The 22183-nt window shown below is 50.3% G+C and overlaps 1 protein-coding gene and 2 pseudogenes across 1 annotated transcript in view; 1 reads left to right on the plus strand and 2 right to left on the minus strand.

The window, feature by feature from the left end:
* The window catches only part of SCFD2 (sec1 family domain containing 2), a 466192-nt gene that overhangs the window by 431950 nt on the left and 12059 nt on the right, over positions 1-22183 (plus strand). The window contains exon 7 of the mRNA XM_075544345.1: positions 5776-5910. Coding sequence (XP_075400460.1) covers positions 5776-5910 — 135 coding nt within the window. The remainder of the gene's footprint in view (positions 1-5775; positions 5911-22183) is intronic.
* On the minus strand, positions 328-686 carry LOC142443095 (U6 snRNA-associated Sm-like protein LSm7 pseudogene; annotated as a pseudogene).
* LOC142443669 (nascent polypeptide-associated complex subunit alpha pseudogene) lies at positions 16286-16920 on the minus strand (annotated as a pseudogene).

Raw genomic sequence — 22183 nt, forward strand, 5'->3', positions numbered from 1 at the left:
TATGGGCCATTTTCAAACAATCGTCTGTTCTTGTTGTTATCTCTAGGTACCAACAAGCTGGTTCTGACTCAGGATCACAGGGTGAAACACTGCCCAGTCCTCTGTCACCCTCACACTTGATTCTTTTGTTGGAGCCTATTGTTGCAAACACTGTCGGTACATCTGGTTGAGGGCCTTCCTTTTGCTTGCTTGCTTTCCTACCGAGCATGATGTCCTGCTCCAGGGACTAGTCTCTCCTGGCAGCCTGTCCAAAGTGCGTGAGACCAAGTCTTGCCATCCTGTCTCTAAGGATCATTCGGCTGTACTTCTAAGGTTCCTTTTTCTTTCTTATTTTTTGATGCTTGAGTTTTCCAGTGTATTGGGAAAACACACAGCACCGGGGCAGGAGCTGCGCTGGGCTTCCTGCTGCTGGATGAAGGGGTGGGGCTGGCCTCCACACGGGCAGATCGGCGCCACGACTTGCCCCGGCATACCACCAGGCCCTGCTGCCGCGTGTCCTCCGTCAGCCTGAACTGGTCATCAACGTCCCTCATGTACTACATGGTGCCGTCCAGCATGAGGTTGAGGAAGAGGTTGAACCCTTTCAGAATTCTGGCTGGCTTCACAGCTGCCCTGGAACTTCACCGGGATGGTCTTGTCGCTGCCCTTGACAGGTCCAAGAGGCTCTCCTTCTCCTTGTCCGCCATCTTGCCGTGCTGTGCTATTCTTCATCTGCACCGTTATTCACCTGAATCAATTCTCCTTCAGTCTGCCTTATTCAATGTGCCGTGCATATGAGGCAACTGAAAATACCATGGCTTGAATCAGGTGGACCTCAGTTCTCCAAGTAACCTCCTTACTTTCCCACACTTTAAGAGGTCTTCTGCAGGACGCGCACCTAATGTAATCATATGGGAATGACAAATTCATGATAAAGGACCTTGTAATCGTCGTCAAAAAAGAGCATTTCAAGATCTATCTATCTGAAAGTGCAGTGCTCTATGTGAGAGAACAATGTATTTATTTGCCTACAAGGAAGTTCGTCGATACAACTATTACTCAGATCTAAAGACCAACCACAAACAGTAGTGATGAAGAAACTGAAGAGTTTCACCAGCTTTTCAGCCTGAAGTTGATCAAACATGCACTCTAGTTGCACAGATAATGAATGGCAAATGGAAGGCGAGCGTTAGAAACAGAGACGAAGGGCAGCTGGCTGTCTCCGCCCCACCTCATCTGGGCCCACGCTGTGTGCGGACCTGGCTGGTAAGATCATGGCAATCTAGGAGATGCGCCTGCGGCACAGCTTCCAGGCCCATGTTCAAAGGATGGCATAACTCCTGACTCTTGATCATCACCCGTATCTGTGGAGGCAGCGTCAGGCCTCTCTCCAGCCTCTCCCAGGAGCCCAAGAGCAGGAGGGAGGGCAGGGGGCTGGGCAGGGGGCTGCTGCCTCCAGGGCAGACTCTTGTACAGCCCCAACCCTAACACCAATCACGGGAATGATAGTTACCACTTACTGGGCATGCACTTGGCCCGAGGCTCGGTGCTTCCCCTGCAGGCACGCCTGTGAAAGTAACAACACTGCTTTGACAGCATCAGCAGCCCCCTTTACAGATGAGGGAACTGAGGCTCAGAGCTATGGCATCTCTTGTCCAACCCACCACTGGGATTCAGGCCCAGGTGGGGACTCCAAAGCCACTGCTACCACTTGGCACATGTCGGTGAGTGCTGGGCCTGACAAGGTCCCACCAAACCTCTTTGCTGCCCAACCGTGCCCCCGTCCCTATCTCAGACTTCAAACCATGCTGGGCAGGCCAAGCCCAACGCCTCTAATCCTCTCTGAAGCTCTTTGGCATCTCCATGGCAACAGCATCCTGAGCCGCTGGAGCTGAGCTCTGCCTGCTTCAGAGAAGTAGAGGTGGTTTTTGCCCACAGAGCCCCCCAGGCCTGAGCAAGTGTGTCTCAGACACCCCACCCCCAGCCTTACAACCCCATCTACCCCTTCACAGGGCTCCTCAGAAGCCTCTCAGCCTCCTTTCCTCTCTCCTCCAACCTCCTGTGCTGTCTAATCTCCCCCCTCTTCCTCCCAGCAGCTCCAGCCCCCTTTCCAGGTGATTGCCCTCCTCACCCCCACAGCTGCTACTGGACCCAGGGGCCAAGGTGCATGTGAACTTAGCCTTGGTGTGGCAGTTACAGAATCTCTAGTCCACTTGTGAAACAGTGGAGTCTAGGCTGTCAATCAGGTCATAGCCAATGAGGCCTCTGTGTGGGCATAGCCTGCTCCTGAGGATTCTGGGAACTCCGGTCTTCTTCCCTGGAAGTAAGATACTCTGCTTGTCTTCCTCTTGACAAGCCACATGGAGACCCCAGATGGAACCAAAGCCCTAGAGCTGGAGGAGCCATGTGGAGACCCACGCCAGTGCTGAGATGCTTCCACCGCCACTGGATCTGCAAGACTTTCCACCCACTGACCTGTGATCTTCCTTCATTTGGTGTCATTGCATGTGTTGTGTGAGTCTGAAGAGGAAACTATAGATTGGTTTCGGATGTATGGGCTAATATCAAACTTATGGACTTGATCTGGACTTGGCTGGGATGGTTTCTTAATATACAATTACTGTTTGATATAAAGTTCTCTATTAGAAAAAGTAATAAACAGAGAGGAAGGATCAGCAGTGGGAGAACCTGGCTTTGCCTATATGCGCCTATGTGTAGGACATGTTCCTAGAAGGAGAATTGCCAGGTCAAATGCATTTGTAGCATCAGTGGGCATTCCCGCATTACTGTCTGCATTGACGGAACCATCCACACCCCCACCAGTGGTACAGGAGCGCTCCTGCTTCCCCCAGGCCTCCTCAAACGAATGGGTTTCCTCGCTCTTGGATTTTTGTCAGCCTGGTAAATCAAAACATCAATCTTGTAATATAGCATTCAATGGAATTTCTTTTATTATGAGGTTGATTCATAGGTTTGAATTAATTTCTTTAAATTCCGGTCTTATCGCTGTTCGAGTTCAGTGCTCCATCTTCCTTGTGCACGTAGCCTTGAGATCTCTGGGTATGCTGCTTCGTCTGTCTGACTCCCAAACACAGAAGGGAGTGGGGCCTTCAGCTGGACAGTCACTACTTCTCCTGCATCTGAGCCTCAAAAACTGTTCTAGCTGCATTCTAGCCTAACTATTATGTCTGGTTTCTGTGGTTTGTACCTTACTTTTTCAAATAAATTAAGTAAGAAAATTGTGATTGAAATATAGGGAAAATAAGAGTAAGAGCTGATGGTAGGGGGAACCACAGAACGGAGGGATGAGGCTGGTACACTTCCTGAAGGCAGGTTATCACTTGCAAAGTCAGGGCAAAGGTGCAGCAGACTGCTAGATGGCTCTGTCTCAACAGAGCTCTGTGGAACCTAGTTTGTGGCTAAATGTGCAGGTAAGTTCTAACCGTAAGGTCAGTGGTTCGAGCCTACCAGCCATTCTAGGGGAGAAAGATATAGCGATCTACTTCTGTCAAGATCCGTGCCTTAAACCCTGTGGTGTGGTTAACCCTGTCTGATACAGTCCCTGAGAGTTGGGATTGATTCGAGGGCAAAGGGTTTGCTTTGGGGTTTTAATAATAAGAAGGGAGTAAGTTGAGGGGAGCCCTTCAAGTTCCAGGTTCATAGGGATCTGGTAGAAACAGCAAGCAAGGAGGATTGGGATGAAGGTAGTCTAGTTGATGGCAAAGACAGCAGAAGAAGAACTGGGTAGGCAGCAGAACCAAAGGTAAAGAAACATGCAGAAAGTGCAGTACTCAGAAAGGTCCAAAAAGCCCATTGCTGACTCATAGCAACCCTATAGGACAAGGTAGAACTGCCCTTGTGGGGTCCCAAGACTGTAACGGTTGATGGGAGTAGAAAGCCTTTCCCCTGGTTTCAAACAGCCAAACTTGTGGATCACAGCCCAGTGCATAACCACTACACCCCCAGGGCTCCGGTCAGAAAGGCAGCTTCTTCTAAATCTAACCTCGTTATATGGTTACTCCGATGACAGAAAATGAAAGCATTTATCACCATGTGTCAAACTGCATCCAGATTGAATGATGCAGAAAGTATCACAAGAATGTGGAAGGAGAACACAGAGTCACTGTACCTAATAGAACTGGTTGACATTGAACCATTTCAAGAGGGGGCATCTGGGCAAGAACCGCTTACACTGAAGGAAGAAGCCCAGGCTGCCCTGAAGGCATTGCTGCAAAACAAGGCTTCAGGAATGTATGGAATACTAACTGAAATTCTCAAAAAACTGGTGGAGCACTAGAAGGACCCACTAGCCTTTGCCAAGAAATTTTGGAAGACTTGACCAACCTATTGGATAGATCTATACGAGCAGGACCCAAAATAAAACCCAGAATCGTGGTAGGCAAAGCGGAGATTTTGTAGTCTGCATTTTTCCCGGCTAGGCGAGCATCGAGCAACTCACTCGGAGTTAGTGCACCCAGTAGCGTCACCCGGGAAGGCTCTCTCTGGTCATAGTGAATTTTTTTGTAAAAGCAGTTTCACCCGAACCTCCTTTTTTTGATGGCCAATTTAAGAGAACAGCGTCCAGCTGTGAAATTTTGGTTCCTGCTTGGGAAGCAAATGCCACAGAAACTGTTGTGATGTTGAACACAGCTTACAAGGACAGCACTATGGGAAAAACTCAAGTGTGTGAGTGGTTTTCTCATTTCAAAAAGATGAAATATCATTGGATGACAAACCTCATTCTGGACGTCTGTCAACTTCCCAAATGGATGAAAATGTCTACTCATAGTGCATTTGGAGTTCGTTCCAGCAGGGCAGGGGTTCTGAAATGATAGCGTAACAGTGTGCAGCAAAAAAGGCCTGATTTGTGGCAGATGGGCACTGGTTTTGCCACCATGACAATGCACCTGCTCACATAGCCATCTTAGTATGCCGGTTTTGGGCAAAAAAAAAAAATCATGCCTCTCTTGCCACACATACTTTACTCACCTGACCTTGCTCTGTGTGGCTTCTTTTTGTTTCCGTGCATGCAGAGGGACATGAAAGGGTAGCGATTGACGATGTAGGAGAGGTGAAGAAAAAAACGAGGGAGGTACTGTCAGCCATCTAAACAGATGAGTTTGAAAAATGTTTCCAAGAATGGAATTGCAGATTTGACAAATGTATTAAGTATAATGGAGAGTACTTTGAAGGTGATAAGGTTGTCTTATTTTTTTTTTAATTTTCAAAACATTTTTTTCAATTTTCTTAATGGGTTCCCCCTCATTATGTATACCCAATCTAAAGAAGGTGGCCCGATAAAATGCAAAACGATTGAACAATATCATTAATATCACCTGAAAATAAAATTTTGCTGAATATAATTCAGAGATGGCTATATAGCAATATGTCCGCAGGGAGCTTCTAGAAATCCAAACCAGATTCCGATGTACTGTGGCTGAAGGAGGGTTACTGTGTTTCTTGACTATGTAAGAGCATTTGACTGTGTGGATCATAAAAACGGCTGGAGAAAGGAATGGAAATGCCAGCACCCTTCATTGTGCTCCTGCAGAACCTGTACATAAACAAAGAGGTCGTCATTCAAGCATAACAAGGGGACTGCTGCGCCGTATAACATCCGGAAAGGTATATGGCACGGCTGTAGCCCTACACTGTCTTTATTCAATCTGTATGCTGAGCCATTGCGCTGAATCAAAACAAGCTTGTCTGGCTGCCTTTGATGAAGAGAGGGTTGTTCTCTCTGTAGACAAACCAAACAAGCCCTGTTACTGACAACGCCCTGTTTTCTCTTCCCAGGCCTCCTATAAGCCATTGCTGAAGCAGATTGTGGAAGAAATATTTAACCCCGAGAAGCCAGATCCCATTGATATTGAACACATGTCTTCAGGCCTCACCGATCTCCTTAAAACTGGAATTAGCATGTTCATGAAGGTAAAGTACCCATGCAGAGGTAATCCTGTGTCAGTGTTCTCTTCACTGGGCATGAAAATACTGGCATACCATTAACCAGTGTTTTGGTGCTTCTAAAATTGGTCCGATCTTTCTTTAACTCTGGCTGGAGCAATGACTCTAAGCAGTCTTTGTCTTTTCCGTACCACACAGCTTCTTCTAGCCAGGGGCATTCTTCTTCGAAACCAGGATTGTGAGAATCCATCATATGTGCTTAAGACATAGGTACAGTAGGGTATGAGCTAATTAGAGGAAGGCCTCTGTGAGAGGGATTGCCACGGAAAACTTACACATAGCAATGAGTACGAAGCTGGTACTGGGCAGGGCAGTGTTTGTTCTGTTGTCTGTAGGTGCATGGGGTCACTGTGAGTCAGAACCAACTCCCCACCACCTCCAACAACAAACGATATTACAGGCTGGCCTCCCAGTCTCTGCCAGGATTGCCCTTGTAATTACTCTTGGAAACAGACGTGGATTACGCAACAAGCAAGGTAAGCACCGGCTGACTTGTGGTGACTTACTGCTCTGTAGTGTAGTTTCTCACGGGAAAAACACTTGAAAATAACTGTTCACAACAGATTTTAAGAAAGTACAAGTAAGCCCCTGCTTCCCTTGCTTTCGGGGTCTGCAACCCAGTCTGGGATTGTACATTCGGAAAGAGGCCTTCGTGTTCGACAGAAAGCGTTGGAAGGGGCTGTGGAGTTGGGGAGAGAGATGGTAGCCATCACTAGAAACAGAATTTTTGACATGCGGAGAAAATGTGAAGTTGTTCATTACAGATTAGTGAACACAAATAAGCCTGTGCTTACCTTTCTTATTGGATAATATGACACTGCCTGGAAATAACAAAATGTTTTGACCCGAGTCAAAGCCTCTTTGAAATATGATTCAATCTACCCAGATCCAGCCTTTCTTGTTCAAGGCAAGCAGATTCCAGAGTTCTGGTCCACTCTGAAAGCTGCCTGACAGACGCCAGGCAGTCAGATTGAACCACACAGTACGTGCAGGTCTGCTTCCTGCCGCTGCCAACTGTCCTCAGCTCCTAGGGCAGCCTATGGCCGGTGCATCTCCCTCTCATTCCTCCAGTGTCATGGCTAATAAAGGCACTTGGGTCAGCTTTTTAGGGGCTCCTGTATTGAACATCCATCTGCCCCCTGGTTTGTGGCTCCCCTCCCTGGTGGTGAGTCTATGTGGAAATGTCCAACCACGGTTTGGGACCCGCTCACCTTGGCTTTCATTCACCAGCTTGAATGTACACCTGAGGCAAGACTCCAATGACAAGTCTGGGCCCCGCCCCTGTCCTTTACTGGTGCTTTCACCAAGGGAGCAAGTGGTAGGCCCAACCCGCCTGCCCACCATGGGACAGGGGTGTCTTGGCTGGTAAAGGGGAGGGTTTGTGAAAGCGAGGAAGCCCTCAGTGAGATGGATTGGCAAGGCGACTATAACCAGGGACTTGAGTATACCAGCCATCAGATAGCTGGCGCAGGACCCAGCAGCATGTCGGGTGAACGTGAGCCGACTCAGTGGCTATCTGTCTGCGGCAACAAAGCAGGGAGGACACAGGAGGCCCACCTTGCCCAAAGGAGCCCCCCGCGAAAAACTGTTCCTTAGTAAGAGGCGCCTGTGACCAAAGAGGTGGAGACAGCACTGGTTAGTCTGCAGGCGTTGCTTCTTTCAAGCAAGGTTTTCAAACGTACGATCCATAACAGGGACAGAGCTCAACCCTCACTGCAAGGTCAGTGGTTCAAACCCACCAGCCACTCAGCCCAAGACCGATGTGGCAAGGGAGGTCTGGCCGTCGGCTTCGGTAATGATTCGTGCCTTTGGCAACCCTCCAGGGCTGGTTTACTTTGTCTTGTGGGGTCCCAGTGAGTCAGAATTGACTCAGTGGCAGTGAGTGTGGCCAGGGACAGCATGCCCCAAAGCCAGGGACACACAGGCTTACTTCCTAACCTGTACCATCCCCACAGCTGGTGACCCCATGTGAAATGGTACGCTCCAGATTAGTGGAGAGGCCCACGTAAGGCTGTGCTATCCGGGCTTGGTGGGCACTCCTCCCCGGTAGAGGCTGGGAGACGTCGCCGCAGACAAGGGCTGCAGCTCCCTTTCCAGAAGCACAACGTCCTCAAGTGCCTGCTTCTGCGGCTCCTGCCTGCAGCAGAGCTCCACGTCAGCCCAAGAAAGCAGTGCCCATCAGTCATCTCCAGTGACCCGCAAAGGAGTCCCTGACCCTCCTCTCCAGCAGCCGCTGAGCAAAGCCCGCCAGCCTTTGTCCCATCATCACATGCCCCAGAGAGCAGGGTCCCCCTGCTCCTGCCTCGCCTACCAGGCATTGCCGATCCGGCCATCCCTTCTCCTCTCCGCACCCACAGCCTGGCAGTCTGCCTCGAACAATGGCTCTGCCCCTGGAGAACACTCCGGAAGCAAGTGGGCTGCTTTTGTAGCTTGAGAGATGAAAGGAGACAAGAGGAGAGTGAGTGGGACCCCGAGAAGCTGGGGGCATGGCGGGCGGGTGAGAATCTCTTTTCCATTTAGCATGAACACTGTGTCACTTGGGTTGGAAAAGAATCAAAGGCAGTCACTTCTTGCCAGTCTTCCGTGCTGGCATCCAGTGCGTACTGATGGGCTCACACTCCCTCTGCGCTGCTCTCCTGAGGCATTTACACAGCGCAGGACGCAGCGACCTGTGTCGAAGAATGCAAGTTGGATGACCTGGCTGAGAAAGTGAGCGCCACGAACTTACTAGCTCACTGTGGCCTTGGGAAAGACCTGGGTGGCGTCGTGGGTTACACATTGGGCTGCTAACCACAACAGTTCAAAGCCACCAGCCACCCCTCAAGAGAAAGGTGAGGCTTTCTGCTCCCATCAAGATTCAGTCTCAGAACACCCATAGGGCTGTTCTGCTCCGTCCTATAGGGTTGTTGAGTGGGAATCGACTTGTTGGCTGTGTGTTTGGAGTTTAGCAGCCGTGGACATACTATGCATTCTCACTGTGCCCCAGTTCCTCTTCTGTACAATGGGGATAATGACTGTCCCTGCTTCACAGGGCCAGATTAAATTAGCAAACACACGTAAAGCGCTCAGAGCCAGTGCTCCAGTGAGTTCTCTGCCCCATTTGCTCTTCTGTTTTTAGGGGCTTGTATTCCCTGGTGGCATAATGGACTGATGACAAGGTCAGGAGTTAGAAACCACCAGCTGTTCCAAGGGAGAAAAAAATGAGACTTTCTACTCTCCTAAATAGTTACAGTCTCAGAGACCCACAGGGGCAGAATCCACTCAAGGTTTGAGCGAGTCCCCTGGCAGACAGTGACAGCTGGGGAAAGGCTGCCTCTTGGATGTTCAGACCGCCACACAGAACAGCGCTCAATGTTTGGGGCACTCGGCCCAACTGCCTGGTGAAGAAACCAGACATCACCCACCTCCCAACGCAGGCAGTCCCACGGCCTCTCCCTGTAACTCTGGACTTGCTCTTACCCCAGAAACATGGCTACTGACTCTTCTGATGAGCCTCAGAGAAGCCATGTTCATTGGCCCTGACGTATTTCTCAGGCCCCCTTCTTCTATTTCACTGTGAGCTCCAACAGTTAAACCCCTTGGTTTGCAGTGAGGGTGGGGCATAGATTATCTCCTGAGGCCAGCTGTCATGGGAGAGTGAAATTCAGTGTGTGGACCAATGGAAGGTTTCCATTTACTTGGATCCACAGTCAATGCCCGGGGGAAGGAGCAATCAGGAAGTGAAACCAGGAAGTGTGCTGGCAAATGTGCTGCACAAAAACCTCTTGAAAGTGTTAGAAAGCAGAGAAAACAAGGGGACACATGGTTGGTGGGGGGTGGGGCATGGGAGAGGAGGAGGCGGGGGGGCGGGGAAAGGAAGTGGGTGTTAACAAACCCAGGGACAAGAGAACAACAAGTGATCTAAAATTAATTGTGAGGAGGATGTAGGAGACCTGGTAAGGCTTGATCAAGGGCAATGTAACCGAGAGGAATCACTGAAACCCAAATGAAGGCTGAGCATCATAATGGGACAAGAGGAAAGTTAAAGGAAATAGAGGAAAGAACTAGGAGACAAAGGGCATTTATAGAGGTCTAAATACAGGCATGTACATACATAAATATAATTGTATATGATGATGGGGAAATCTATGTACATATATTTATAGGTTTAGTATTAAGGTAGCAGATGGACATGGGACCTCTACTCAAGTACTCCCTCAATGCAAGAATACTTTGCTCTATTAACCTGGCATTCCATGAGGCTCACCTTCCCAACATGATCGCTGAAGACAAAGTGGGTACATAAGCAAACATGGTGAAGAAAGCTAATGGTGCCTGGCTATCAAAAGATAGAGCATCTGGGGTCTTAAAGGCTTGAAGATAAGTGGCCATTTAGTTCAGATGCAGCAAAGCCCACCTGGAAAAAATACACCAGCCTGTGTGATCACGAGGTGTTGTTAGGATGGGGTATCAGACATCAAAGACCCAAAACAAAAAATCATATCATTGTGAATGAGGTTGGGTGCAGAGTGGAAACTCAAAGCCCATCTGTAGGCAATTGGACATCGCCTTACAGAAGGGCCCCAGGGAGGAGACGAGCCAGTCAGGATGCAGTATAGCACTGATGAAACATACAAATTTCCTCTAGTTCTTTAATGCTTCCTCCCCCACCCACTATCATGATCCCAATTCTACCTTACAAATCCGGCTAGACCAGAGCATGTACATGGGTACAGATAAGAGCTGGAAGCACAGGACAGATAAATCCCTCAGGACCAATATTGAGAGTATCCATACCAGGAGGGGAAGGGGAAGGGGAAGGTAGATCACAATGATCTACCGATAACCCCTTCCCAGGGGTATAGACAAGAAAAAAGTGGGTGAAGGGAGACATCACTCAGTGTAAGCCATGAAAAAATAATCATTTTTAAGTTATCAAGGGTTCAGGAGGGAGGTGGGAGATGGAGGAGAAGCTGGTACTAAGAGCTCAAGTAGAAAGAAACTGTTTTTGCAAATAATGAGGGCAACAAATGTGCTTGAAACAATGGATGGATGGTGATAAGAGTTGTATGAGTCCCCAATAAAATTATTGTGAAAACAAAAAAAAGTGTTAAAAAGCAAAGACGTCGCTCAGAGAACTAAGGTGCCCCTGGCCCAAGCTCATGTGTGCAAGAGCTCTGGTGACACGGTGGTTAAATATTGGACGGTGATCCCTCTGGGGGAAGACGCAGCAGTGTGCTTGTCTGATGTTCTGATGTTCAGCCTCGGGCGCTCTGTGGAGCAGCTCTGCGCTGTCCCCTAGGGTGCTGGGAAGTGGAGGAAGGAAGACGGGAGAGGAATTGTGATCCCTTCGAATGGCGGTGCTGGCAAAGAATACTACATGTAGTAGGGACTGCCAGAGAACTAGCAAATCTGCCTTGGGAGAGGTAGTCAGAGTGCTCCTTAGAAGCAAGGATGGTGAGACTCGACGTCGTGTACTTCGGACCTGCTACCAGAAGAGACCAGTCCCTGGAGCACAGTGCGAGTGGTAAAGTAAAGGTCAGTGAAAAAGAGGAAGGCCCTCCTGGAGTTGGACAAATAACCAGTCGTGAGGGTGGTGCCGCACTGGGCAGTGTTTTCTTATGCACAACCCACATGGGGTCACTCTGGGTCAGAACCAACCTCGGGGTCCTTCACCACCACTCCCAAGGGAAGAGAGACTAGCAGGACCAGGGCTCAGCCTTGGAGAGCAAGTCAGGCCCCAGGCCATGCCAGGATCCTTTCAGAGGGGCAGTCCCTGTGGACTAGGAACGAGCGCCTGCACGTCTGCTGGGGCTCGGGAAGGGAATGGCCTGTGGAGATGGGTCTGTGGCTGCAGCTGCTGGGTGAGCGGTAAGAAAGGCACTCCCTGAGAACTCAGAGCAGCTGGGCTTGCCCTTGGCCGGGTCAGACCCTCGGTTGCATCCTACTGCACCTCGTGAAAATGATCTCTCCACATGGCTTGGCCACACTGGCTTTTCTGATCCTGTGTTCTGAAAGGACCACCTAGGAAGACAAGTCTCTGCACTGTATTCGGAAGGTCGGGAGAATGCGTTCAGCCACAGCCATGTCAACCAAGCAAAAACCCACACCAACAAGGGATACCATGGCCGGTGTCAGAGGGAGCTTGGCTCCAAGCAGAGAATACCAAAAAGATGCTGACTTGTGCCTCACTGAGCACGCAGCCATTCGACCGTGTGGACCATAGCAAACTGTGGATACCTTTGAGAAGAATGGGAATTCCAGGACACTTCATTGAGGTCGTGAGGAACTTGTACACAGATCAAGAGGCAGTTGTGGAGGGAAAATTGCGCATCAAGGTTGCAGCCTCTCACCATATTCGTTCAGTCTCCATGCGGAGCGAATAATCAGACACTGGATTATCTGAATGTGTCATCAACAGTGGGGGAAGCCCCCAACCTGCTGCGCACAACCTCTGCAGAGCATGGACAACGCTTTTGAGGACTAAGGTGGGCCGGACCCTAGCCAGAGTAGTTTCAATTGCCTGATCCGGGTGGTAAAATTGGATATTGAATAAGGTAGACCAGAGACAAGAATCCATGCATTTGAATCGTGGTGCCTGAGCAGAGTATTGAACTGCCAGGAGAACAAACAGACTGATCTGCCTTGGGAGAAGCACAGCCAGAAGGCTTCTTCGAAGCAACTCTGGGGGGACTTCAGCTCCCCTGCTTTGGGCATGTGATCAGGAGACACCAGTGGCGGGAGAAGGACATCATGCTCGGTAAAGCGAAGGGGCAGCAGAAAGAGGAAGGCCCTCAAGGAGATGGACGGACACAGTGGTGGCAACAGTGAGCTCAGGCACAGGAACAGTTGTGAGGATGGCACAGGACTGGGCAGTGGTTCTTTCAGTTGTGCGAAGGGTCGCTATGGGTTGGAGCTGACTCAATGGCCCCTAACAACAGCATAGTCTTCTAATTGATTCCAACTCATGGTGACCCATGTGTTCCAGAACAGAATGGGCCAGTGGGTTTCCCTGGCTACGACCCTCGCAAAAGCAGGCCTCAGCTTTTTTTCCCCCATGACCCCATTTGGTGGCGTCACACCACCAACCTTTAGCTCAAAGTATTTGCACCACCCAAGGACCTCCCTGCAAGCCGCGTTGACCTTGCTAGCAAGCCTCCCAAAAATGTCAGCTTCAGGTACAATTGACCTGCAGTCTGGACAGCTCAGCAAGAAAGGGTCACTCCTAGGACGGCTCACTCGTGTGACTAGCAAGTAGGTGAGTCTCCAGAGTAGCTCAGCCCAGAGTACTCGCTGTGGGGCCTCCGCACCTCTCTGCAAATCCTCTTCCTGTGGTTTCAGTGTCTGGTGGCTGTGTTCCAAAGGCAAGGAGCCTAAATGAGAGAACAGGTGGAAGCTTCCGAAGTCACTTAGCACCACCTCCACCTGCCTCTCTCTGTCAAAGCGGTCCCAAGGGTTCAGCCAGATTCTGGGGGAGGAGACTTGTCCGCTTCCTCTTGAAGAAGGAATGAGCGCATGTAGGCTGGAAGTGACCACTGTTGTGGGGTATTACCATCTGCACACGATAAGATTTGGCTGTCCAACTGGACAGGGGCACAGTGGTGGCTTGAACCTAGGACTTCCCTGCTCAACCGGACAGGAAATCCACTCCTGTTCCTCACTGCTGGCGTGGCAAAACTGGCCACACTCTTGACTACCTACTGCACAAAAGGCTGGTTGCTTAAACCCACCAAGAGGCTCCCCCAAGTACAGGCCTAGCGGTCTGCTTCTGGGCACCACCGTGAATCCAGCTCCATGGCAACTAGCAGCTGTCGCCCGATCTGGTCCTAAGCCCACGGAAGGCTTTCACGGTGAGACGCTTGTCAGATGTTTCTTGGTCTTCTTTTTTTTTTTTAACTGTCTCTCCTGACAATATGTCCAAAGTATGTAAGACGAAGCCTTGTTATCTTTGCCTCTGAGTTGCACCCTGGCCTTACTTCCAGTACAGACCTGTTTGTCCTTTTAGCAGTTCATGGTGCTTTCAATATTCTTCTCCAGCACCTCCATTCAAACACATCCATACCTCTACGGCCTTCCCTATTCGGTGTCCAACTGTCTCGTGCACATGATGCAGTAGAGAATGCCATGGCTGAGGTCGGGGACACATTAGTCCTCAGAGAACTATCCTTGCTCTGCAACACTCTTTAGAGATCTTGTGTGCTGACTTACCTAATACAATACGTCTCTGGATTTCTTGACTGCTGCTTCCAGGAGCATTGCTTGCGGATCCAAGCAGGGCAAAATCCTTGACAACGTCAACTTTCTCTCCTTGGATCATGATCTTACCAATCAGTCCAGTTCTGAAGATTTTGGTCTTCCTTACCTTGAGTTGTAATCCACACTGAAGGCTACGTCCATGATCATCATCAGCAGGTGCTTCAAGTCCTCCTCACTTTGAGCAAGCAAGGTTGTGTCATCTGCATCCGCCGGTTGTTAATAAGCCTTCCTCCACGCCTGATGCCACACTCTTCTTCATATAATGCAGCTTCTCTGATGATTGGCTTGGAATAGAGACTGAACATGTGTGTGAGAGGATACAACCCTGAGGCACACCTTTCCTGATTTTAAACCGTGCCGCATCCCCTCACTCTCTTCCCACAACTGCCTCTTGATCCATGTACAAGTTCCTCATGACCACAATGAAGTATTCCAGAATCCCCATTCTTATCAAGGTCTTCCACAGTTCATTATGGTCCATACAGTCAAATACCTTTGCATAGTCCATGAAACACAAGTGAACATCTCCCTGGTAATCTCTGCTTTGAGCCAAGATCCATCTGACATCAGCAAAGATATCCCTTGTTCCATGTCCCCTTCTGAATCTGGTTTGAATTCCTGGGAGTTACGTGTCCATGTGCTGCTGTAACCATTGTTAGCTGATCTTTAGTAAACTTGCCTGAAGAGCGGACATAAAAAGTGCCACCAGCGGAGGTGGAAGAATGACTCAGGCAGGTCGAGAGAGCCAGTGATGGCAAGCAGTCAATAGCTGACACTCTGTTGCAATTGACAATGCTAACAAATTGAGCCACTGACCCGTGGAAAGAGGAGATCAAGCTGAAGGTTTGAGGGTGACAAACTGGAAAGCCATCAGGAAAACAGTTGAGACTTATCTACCCGTAGAGAAGGCCCTGGCATTCAAAGCCAAAAAGTTGATGGTTCAAATCCACCCAGAGATGTCTCTAAAAAATCATAGCCACTAAAAACCTGATGAAGCACCGACCTCCTCTGACTCATATGGGGTCGCCATGGGTTTTCCTGCTCGTTTGGTTTGGTCTTTTTCCTGCCCCTTGGAAAGGATCACAAACAATGCTGAGCATTTTATAAGTGCTTGGTAGACGAAGAAATATAAGCTTATTCATTGAGTAAGTGGCTGAATAGTGTCGGCCCTCTTTGAGATCCCAGCTTCCACTGAACCGCGTCCACCATAAGCCAATCCTCAGTTGCCAGGTAACGGTCACTAGTTGGCCCAGCCTGGGTCAGGGACCCCTCCTAAGCCAGTCAACTCTGGTGAAGGACGGGATCCACAGTAACACCACAGCTGCAGGAGCCCATGCCTAAGACCATGCCAAAGAGAAGGTGGTTGACTTGTGGGCCAGACGACACCAGGAAAGGCCACTGTAGCAAAGGTGATGACCTCGGGTGAGATTCTTCTTCAGTCAAGAGTCTCTGGAGATACGAAGGGATTTCAAAATGTTTATGGAAAAATAATGGAATTTTCCCACAAGCTTTTTGAAGCTGCCTCGCATATACATGCAGAGAGAGCACTAAAGAGAGATTGGCCTCAGGGAATTGACGTACAGCCACAGGTGCTGCCGGGAGACTGGCAAGCACCAGGTCATAGGTCAGGCCACAGCCTGGAGATTCGTGCAGACTCTCCGAATCCGTAAGTTCCGGCGACAAGGAGAATAAAGAGGAAAAAGCGTTGCGGCAAAATGCCTTCTTGACAGTGTGGAGGCATCGCACACCCTAGCAAAGCTGTCTTTGCTCGTAAGGCCGTCTCCTGATTAAGTCAGCCTGCCTACTTTGTAGAAGGTAGTGTTTCCTTGAGACCAGTTGATGTAATTGTGTGTCAGCAATTTATAAGCACCACCCTGGCTATTGTGCTCTTGGGTTGTTAGGTGCCTTTGACTGATTTCAATTCACAGAGACCCTACATGACAGAGCGGAATTGCCTGTGAGGCGTTCTAGGGTGCTATCTCTCCAGGCAGTAAGAAACCATACTTTATTAGTGATAGAAACAGTAAAGATTTCAAAACAAACTGCAGGCACTGTTTTGAAACACGTACACACACACATGCGCATGCGTGTCTTTGTTTTCAGCTGGTTACATTGTTAATTCCGTAAGAACTTATACAATATCACGACTGTTGCTCCTCGGGGCTCCCACTGCCTTTGCTCTTGAGCTGTTAGTTTGTGACATGACCAGTTCTATATCCTTAACTTCCCCATCTGTCTCATCAACCTCTTCCTCTCCACTGCCCTCTTGTAGAGTTGGAGTAGGGTGTTTTCTTGAATGTTCAAGTCAATTTCACCTTGACCTTTGAAGTTTTCAGCAGCTGCCAGCTGTGCTTGCTGACATAAATCCTGTCTTGGCTTCCCCCCAAACTATGTAGGTGTCTGAAGCGGTACTCTTGTAGACATCTGGCTTTGTAATGTCAAAGAGGATAGGCTAAGATTTCCGGATAGTGACCCTAGTAACACCTGTGATTTTCCAAAGACCCAGTTTGGACATACCTTTGCATGCCTTCTTTCTATTCGGACTCTGCTTGGCTTTACTGACTGGTTCCTCATCAACGTCAGCTGTGTCCCCAGCTGGGCTTGTTGTGTGGTCGCCTGCATAGAATCCTGCTCCTTGAGCTCGGGCACTGACTCATCACCATCAGATCCTTCCCCAGCCTGGGAGAGTGGCAGCTCCTGCTCTGTAGTAGGGACCGATCCTGTGATGGCCTTGCCAGGCATTTTGGACAGGGAACAAAGAACCAAGATGGTGCAGAAAGAGAGCAAGGGAGAGTGTGGCCCACATCTGCTGCAGAAGGAAGCCTGGCACGGAGCGGGTAAAGCCACTTTCGATTGGCACCCAGTGCTTAACCAATATGCCACCAGGACTCCTTATAACCAAACTACCATTCTTTCAAACAAGTGGGCACCACGGCCTTGCCAAGTTGACACCAAAAAAATCAACCACCAGACCCGGTGCTAGGAAGCTCGAAATGAGCTTGGAGATCTTTGGATCCAGCTCTCTCTTATTCACATAAGAGAAACGAGGTGCAGGCAGGTGAACTGTGCCTACACAGCGTCCTAATGGCATTTCTGAGAGGAAAACTGCATTTGGAACCTGTTGATTAGACCAATATTTGCCCTAGAAACCTCTGCCCCCAACACTATTTATAACCATTGTGTGTATTTTCTTCTTTTTGATTTATGGTCCTTTCTGTGAAGTAGGACTTTGCTTCCTATCAACATTAGTTAAACGAGATTCATGAGTTCTAGTGAAGTGGATTTTGGTAGGGAAATCATCAAAGAAAAACCCAAACCTCAATTTGTAGTCTGTGTACAGTACAGTCTGCCAGTGAGCAATTATTAAGAGATCATGTTATGCACTAGCCACGGTGGCGGGTAAGGGAAACAGGAAAAAACGAGAAGGCTTGACACAGTGGCTGCAATAGGACAGCAGTGTGAGGCCGGCACAGGACGAGGTGATATCTCCTTCTGCCGTGCATCGAGTCGGAACCAACGCCATGACACCCTGCGCCAATGTCTCCTTTGGTATAGCTCACCTTTTGCAGCTTACAGTTTTCTAGGGAAATGGGGTCAGACGAATTGAGAAGTGCAGGGTAGAGTTGCTCATTCAGACCCAGAGAACTTCAGAAAGCTTCCCAAACCAATGAAGTCAGTAAACAACCCCACTGCATGTGGAGTCAATTCCAACTCATCGCCACTGGACAGGACAGAGTAGATGTAGTCCAAAGTTTCTGAGGCTGTCAAGCTTTCCGGAAGCAGGCTGGCACCTCTTTCTCCCACAGACCTGCTAGTGGATCCAAACCCCCAACCTTTGGTTAGCAGCCCAGTCTTTATCCCTTGGCACCACCTGAGAGCTTCTCCCAGAGGAGGCACATAGCTGTTAGGGACCAAGGGGGATGCAGCCAAGGTGTGTTCGGGGCAGGGTGTGTTCGGGTAGTTCCAAACAGTTGGCAGTAATGGTGGCAGAGAGAGAAGGAATACGGTGACCATGAGGTAAACAGAAGCTCAGTCGCACAGGGAGTCCCGGGCGGTGCTAGTGGTTGGTGTCCAGTTGGTGATTCAAGTGCATTTCAGAAGCAAGGCCTGGTGATCTACTGCCAGAAGGTCAGCCACTGAAAACTCTCGGGCACACATGAGGTTGCCACGTGGCAACTGGGCTTTTTCAGACCAAAAAGGACTGCAGGTTTGCACTGTGGCCAGAAGTATTGAAGCCCTGGGTGAACCTGCTGTACAAGACCTGGTGAGGGTGTGGAAAGCAAGGGCGCTCCTGTGAGGACTGAGGGGCGCCTGCCCCACGGCGTGGTGTTGTCACTCGCCTCATCCGCAGGCGGGAATCGGGCACTGGATAAGGAAGCCAGCAGACTCCTGGATGCACTGGGATTGCGGTGCTGGCAGACGACGGAAAAGACCGGGGACTGCCAGAGGGACGAACAAATCTGCTTTGGAAGAAGTGCACCAGAGGGCGAGACTTCGTCAGACGTGGACATGGTGTCAGGGGAGACCGGTCCCCGAGAAGGACATCATCGTGCTCAGTAAAGCGGAGGGGCAGTGAGAGGGGGGGAGGCCCTCACGGAGAAGGGCTGACACGGTGGCTGAACCACAGGCTCCGCCCGAGGAACCTTGTGAGCATGGCGCAGGACCAGGCAGGATTGTGTTCTACTGTGCACAGGGCCGCTGTGGGTCAGAACCGACTCAGCAAACACCCCAACAATGAAGCACCATGGCGTGTCCCTCAGGCTGTGCCATCAGCTTGTATTTCCTGGAGATCACCCTGCAGCATGGCAGAGAGGCCAAGCAAGAGCCAGGCTGACCCAGGCAGAGACAGTGAAGAGGGGAGCGTCTGCGCTCAGGCTGGGCAGTGAGCTGCTCTGCTGGGTCCCACACAGCTGGGTACTGATGGGCTGTGGAGGGAAATGAGGAGAAGATGCCTTGGCTCTCTCCCTTGGTCCGGATGACTGGCCAGGCAGTGTGGGCATTCTCCCTGATTGGAACTTGGAAGAGAAAAAGGCAAGTTCCACGTTCAATGTGCTTTTCTGCTCTGAAGCTCAGCAGAGAGACTGGCCAACAGGAACTATCTGGGGCCACTGGCATGGGGAGGCCCTGAGCCATGGTCAGAGAGGGGATGCCCAAGGGCGGAGAGCAGGGCCATCGGCCGGAGCAGTCAGAAGCATAACGCGTGTATGGAGCAAGGCGAGTCCAGGGAGCAGGGGGGAGATGAAAGGGCCGTCTATCTGAGCCGAATGAGGGAAGCTTCAAGAAAGATGGAGCCATCAACTGCCGCCAGCGGCGGAGCAGGGACATCAAGCTCCATGACAGAGTGGCTCTGGCCGTGTAGAAATCCTGACAATGTAGGGAAATGAGTAAGTCCCTGAGGAGCCTGGCCATCAGTTGATGTTGCTAAAGAATTAAAAGTGGAGCATTTGAAGAGAAAGAGGTTCATAAAGACGCTTTCCATTTCTCCAGAATGTGTTTCTAAATGAGGGTGTGTGGGATAGCACGATAAAGCAGGCACGGCTCTGTAGTGAGATCGGCGTGGATTTTCATCTCAACACCACAGCTTGCTCTTGGGGAGATTTTGGCCAGATTATTTGAACCCCTTTTTGCCTCAGTTTCTCTCCCTATAAAGTAGAGCTTGGAGCTTGCCTTATAGATTCTAAGGCCTGCATGAGATTATGCTCACCCTTTACTTTTCTCCAAAGCCTTACCTGCCTTCTAATACCCTGTATAAGGAGCCATGGTGGCATAGTGTAGGTAAGCATTCGGCCGTTAACTACTAGGTCAGCAGTTCAAAACCACCAGCCACATCATGAGAGAAAGCTGAGGCTTTCTACTCTCAGAAAGCGTACAGTCTTGGAAATCCACTGGGTCAGTTCTTCCCTGCCCTATAGGGTGGCTGTGAATCAGAATCAACTCCATGGCAGGGAGAACTTTCTAGCACACCATCTAAGGAAAAACAAAGCCCGCGCTTCAACCTACCAGCCACTCTACGGGAGAAAGCTGAAGCTCGCACAGATTTATCGTCTTGGAAACCTTGTATAGCGTCACTAGGAGACTCAATGGCCATAGGTTTTAACATACTGTCTAATTTACTATTTATTGCCATTCTCGAAGGATGCTCATAAGAGTTCTATGAGACAGGGACTCTTTTACTCATCGAGTCCACTACTGAACATGGAATGCCCAGAGCATAGCTTGCTCGTAGCAGTTGCTCACTAAGTGTTTGTGGAATGAATGAATGAATGAATGAATGAATGAATGAAAAGCCCCCTGCTCTACACGAAGTGGGCTCCCTGGAAAGGCCCAAACAACATAGTGCTGCACCCCTAGCCAAAGGGCAGGCGTTATGAGGGGCCTTAGGAGGCAGGCACAGTGCTGGACTCCCCAAAGTCACCGCTTGTGAAACTACAATTGCAGATCTAATCTGCACACCCGGACCACCGCGAGTCACAATCTGCTTGCCGTCGAAGCACAGCAGGAGCAGCGACGGGGATGGTGCAGCTGCTCCAGCTCAGACTGGGTTCCTCCAAGGCCTAGTGTCCTGTAAGCCAAGGGTCCTCGTGGCCTTTCTCCCTTCCACAAGACCCCACCCATGTTTTGGAGAAGGGAGGGGGGGTTGACTAGGGATAAGTGAGTCACACGTGAAGAGAAGGGACATCGGGGAGGAAGAATGGGCAGCATACCGAACCACAAGCTAAACTCCCTGCCATCTGGTTGATGCTTCTAGGACAGGGTAGACCTGCCCCTGTGGGTTTCAGGGACAGTAACTCTTCAGAGGGGCAGAAAGCCTTATTCTACCCACCTCACACCTCCCCCACCCCACCCCACCAGAACCACTGGTGGTTTCGAACTGCTGTCCTGGTACAGTTAGTGGTCCAGCATGTGGATCACTGTGCCACGGCCTGGACTCCTGGAGTGCCCTGGAAGTGTCCGAGTGGTAGGCAGCGCCTGGCCCCTTCGCCCCATCCACCACCGCCACCACCCAGGAGAAGCCCTTTGGGACACTCTGGAGCCCTTGCCAGGGCTGCAGAGAGGGTCTCTTCCTCCAGGCTGGGGGCAGCAGCCTCTGTCACCATGAGTGGTGGCTGCAACCACAGCCTGGAAAGGTCTAGAAAATGCAAGACAGTCGTGACTCGACCCTGCTTCAAGAGTCTGTGTGCTGCCAGTGGCAGCAACGCTGCCGCAATCTTTTATCTTCAGAGGGCCCTGCGGCGCGACCAAAGTGGCCCGACCGGCCATGTGTGGCTGATTAGAAGGCGCGTGGCTTTCTGGTGGAAAAGGCTGAGCGAACCGCACTGCCCCACGGCATTCTGACTGGCCACGTGCTCATGGTATCAAAACATAAATCTAAACAGAAACCAGACGCGCCAGCGCCCCCATGCATTCCGGGACCCATCTCCTGGGACCAAAACCAGCAGCCCCTCCACCACCAAGCCCCGAGTGGGCGGCGCCTTTCCTTTGTTGTTGCTGTGCATTCTCTCGCTCCCTTCTCGTCCCTCAGCACATCCTTCCAAGCGCCTCGCAACCCACTTCAGAGCGCAGACTCTCTTATGGAGAGCATATGTTCCTCGGGGACATGCTGTGTCACACTGAAATCCTGGGGCCGGCTGTATTTCTGTCCCAGGATTTGGGGAGAAGTAGACATAGTTTGTAGGGCTGGAGGAAACCTCCGGTTGGTAGTGCAGCCAGGAAGCACCACACGTGTAGCCAAGTGAGAATTTGTCGCAGGTCCCTAAGCAAAGAAGGGTCCCCTCCATTTAGTGTATTTGTGAATCACTTAGTGAGAGTGTTCCATGTGCTAGGTACAACGCTGCACACTGAAAATACCAACAGTTTAGGGCGGGCACAGGCAGCCTTATCAGGTAACAGTCCAATTTAAAAGGGCCTATCTGTCCAATTAAGGTCATGAGGCAGGAGTTCAGGGCTGGCGAGAGAGCTTTTTCTAGGAGAAGATACTTCTGGAGTGAGACTGGGACTTACGCAG

The sequence above is a fragment of the Tenrec ecaudatus genome, chromosome 3 (assembly GCF_050624435.1).
Source record: "Tenrec ecaudatus isolate mTenEca1 chromosome 3, mTenEca1.hap1, whole genome shotgun sequence".
Taxonomy (NCBI): Eukaryota; Metazoa; Chordata; class Mammalia; order Afrosoricida; family Tenrecidae; genus Tenrec; species Tenrec ecaudatus.